This window comes from Octopus bimaculoides, chromosome 7 (assembly GCF_001194135.2).
Source record: "Octopus bimaculoides isolate UCB-OBI-ISO-001 chromosome 7, ASM119413v2, whole genome shotgun sequence".
In the NCBI taxonomy this organism is placed as follows: Eukaryota; Metazoa; Mollusca; class Cephalopoda; order Octopoda; family Octopodidae; genus Octopus; species Octopus bimaculoides.
The window spans coordinates 62,253,099-62,256,816 of record NC_068987.1 but is presented as its reverse complement, the minus strand read 5'-3'; the positions used below and the strand labels follow the sequence as shown (position 1 = coordinate 62,256,816).

The window sequence follows — 3,718 nt, the reverse complement described above, 5'->3', positions numbered from 1 at the left end:
TGACAGATAATTACGAAATTTGTAATTTTTAAGTGATCTCATATGAGATCACTGGTAGGTAATGGGTTAAGACGGTAACCCAGCATGGCTACAGTCCGATGACTGAAACAATTAAAAGATCAATGATAAGAGCTGCAAATTTCCTGTTATTTCTCTATAGATATTCTCCTTTGCCCAATTTGATGATAAGATATTCGCATCCAGCGAGGAGCTGATCTCGACTGCAGCACATGATTTTTGCTTCGTCTCAGAATAATATCTGATCTATTGCATTTATATCGGATTGCTGCGTGTCACTGAAATGATCTACCAATAGCCTTCATATGTACATGTTCGTAGGACTAGTTATCAACCTGAAGTCACTCTTAATGTCATAATCTAGGACGACGTTAAATGTTGAAAACACACACAAATAAGCACACTCACAAATACAGACAACCACACACACACACAAATATACACAAATACACACATACATACAAATACATACATACATATGCACACACACACACACACACACACAACGCTCACATATAGACTTACATAACACATACACACACGCGCGTGCGCGTGTATGTGTTATGTATATTTATCTGCGCTAATGTCCTATTACAAGTAATATTGAGTTACCCCCTTGACACCATAACTACTTTTAGTGAATCTTCTGGTCGGATAAATGATTTGGTATTCTTACAAATTACTTCTGTGCATCTGTTACATAAGTAAACAGTTTGTTTGAGATCTCACTGCACCTTTTGGGGCTATCAAAAATGTATATACGTAGTTGTTTCTTCAGAGTACGGGAAATAACTTCGTTACACTACATATTCGGTTGTATATAATCAGTCAACGTATATATATGTTGTTTTCTTTGCGTTTGTCTGTTTCTTATCCAGTATCCACGTGTTTATTCTAAATATAGAAGTATGTTCTTTGAATAATCTTAGTTTATTCGTAAAATGATTAATTAAACAGAATCTATTCTGAATCTGCAATAGAACGTCACGTCTTAATTTACGTAACTATGGCAACAACACTAAACGAAACCACTTCGCTTACTAATTATTGATTAAATTACTCGTTGAGTAGATAGACAGTATCAATTCGGCTTGTCGCCGGTTTACTCCTTGCTACCGGTGCAGTCTCAAAAACAAATATTTTTTGTTGTCATTTTTAAAGAGAATTCGAAACAGCCATGTGGCAAATGCTATTGGACTGGTTATGGATCGTATGGAATTTTATGTTACTTTATTATATCGGAGTGCGATCTTTATTCCAGGATGTTACCAATGAACGCAAGAAACCATCAGGTTTGATGCAAAACATTTATGTTTTTCTTTTCAGTGGATGGCATAATCGGTGGGTGAATAAAGTCGTACCGTATTTAGTCACGCCTCTTAACGTTGTGAATTCAAATCCCAGCGTGGTTGACTGTACCTAGCCTTCCAGTGTCGATAACATGAGTAATAATTATATCAATAAGCTGTAAGTGCGGGAACGAAATTTGCTAAATGGGTGCAAACCCAGCTCCAAACTTTTTTACAAACAAGATCGATTTTTTTTCAATCTTAATATCAAAACAAATACAGATGTAATAATAATTAATTATAATTGTACATCAATCAGATCAGTTAAATTCAACAGTAAGTCTTAAATCAGTCCAAAAACGTTTCTACGCTCGTTCGTTTTGGCGATGAAGTTTTTCAGGAGGATGTTCAAAACGTTTTAATTGTCCCACCAAAATTTTAGCGGGTGCGTTTGCATCTCTTGTTCTCGAACTTATCGTAGCCGAATATTTTGGCTGTGGCTTAGTAATATGCTAGAAACAAATTACTTTTATTTTTCATACTTTCTTTTAATATATTTACCTCTAGTCAACCAAGAAGAATTTAACTTCACCAACGTTCGGTTCATTCTAGTGGTGATTGTACAACTTGTATAACTTTTGATAACGCATATCTATGGTCAAAGCCGTTTTAGTCATGTCCAACCTGTCTTATTTAAAAAAAATTTCTTCTCTTCTGGTAGTAAAGCACGATGTAAGGATGATCACTTTTATAGTTATGCCAAAGATTGAGTTACGGCACTATCATGCTATTAGCTGTCAGAAGTGAAAGTGCTCACTTTCTGACAGCTAATAGCATGATAGTGCCTGAGTTACTACATAAATCTTCGCGACATACCCTACACAATTGAGCGAAAGTAAAGAATATTTACACCTGGTGTTTAGGGTTAGCGTTTTTGTTAGGCCGAAAACGAGTAGTGTACGTATAATTTACCTCCGCCCACAATTGGACCCCAGCTCCCGAACATTTGTTTTCTCATAACTTTCAGAAAAATGGATATAGTTTAAACGAAACTTTTTACAAATATTTTCCAGGTGGTGTAGATTGTTATTATATCGGAATTTAATGTGAAAAAAAAGGATAAAAATGCTGGATGCACACATACATTGACACATAACACAATTGTTTCAAAGTTTGAAGTTTTATTTTGTATACATGTGATGTGTTTCAATATGTATGTGAGAGCGCCAACCATTTTTTTAAAAATTATATTCACTCTAAATTCTGATATAATCGTAATCTACACTGTCTGAAAGGTATTTATGGGCAATTTCATGAAAAAGTACCCATATTTCTGAATATTATGAGGAAACAAAATCTTGGGCGAGGAGCACGTTTGTATAGATAGGTATACCAGCAGCGTGCCTACATTTGACTTTCCTTCTACAGTTATGTTTCCTCATAAGTTTCAGAAAATGGGCATTTTTTTAATGAAATTTGCTACAAATACATTTCAGATTGTGTTGATTCTGATTATATAAGAATTTGGGCATTTTATTTTTAAATGTACAGATCTAGACAGGGGCTGTTTGGCAAGGTTCTGATGAGCTCTCACTTCCAGGGACAAATATAATTAGCCGACATCGAATTTTTGTTTTCTTTTACAAATTTATATGGTCTCAATGTGAAACTATTAACGGAATTCTAGTTTAAGCACCCCATATAACCCCTCACAACTTTTTTTTATTTATCAATTAATTAATTAATTTTTTTTAAACTTAAGTCAGGTCGAATTCTGAAAAGTTGTGCTGTATAGTGACCTGACTTAAGTTTTGTTTCTGACTTCTAAAAGTGATTTATTAGTTTGAAAACAAATTAAGATCAAAATTATATGATAATATTGTTAGAAAAAAATATTGTAAAAACAATTAGTTTTAAATTAATTTAAACGTACAACTTCTTGCCACAAAAACGAAGATGCGACAGTGCTGTCAAAGCTATCACATACCCTTCGACATTGAAATTCTCATATATACTCGAACGCGCTATGAGATGTGCAGTGTATTTCAGGATACCTGCCACCAAATTTCAAGCAGAAGTATAACAAAAGTTTTTCATTATGATTTGTGATTAAATTAATGAGTAAAGTTAATATTTATAATAAATTTGCCATTTTCGATGGGTGTGCAGCGCACACCCAGAATATACACCCCTGTGATTTTCTTAGTTATGTGCTTTGGCGTTTTATTTAAAATTTGATTAGTATTAATCTTAAATGCTTTTACAGTTGCAGAAATACGCGCTTTTAATTTAATTTTCAGTGATTACATACTGATTAATAACAAAATTCAAGAGCTTCGTAACCTGCGAGAGGCCTATGTAGCCTAGTAATAATGCCAAGGGAAGTTTTTTCCTAAATTTGAAGAAATATT

General features: G+C 33.8%; 1 protein-coding gene across 1 annotated transcript in view; it reads left to right on the top strand.

The window, feature by feature from the left end:
* Window positions 1–888: 888 nt before the first annotated feature.
* Window positions 889–3,718, top strand: part of LOC106884525 (uncharacterized) — a 38,916-nt gene continuing 36,086 nt past the window's right edge. The window contains exon 1 of the mRNA XM_014911957.2: window positions 889–1,310. Coding sequence (XP_014767443.1) covers window positions 1,196–1,310 — 115 coding nt within the window. The 5' untranslated portion in view covers window positions 889–1,195. The remainder of the gene's footprint in view (window positions 1,311–3,718) is intronic.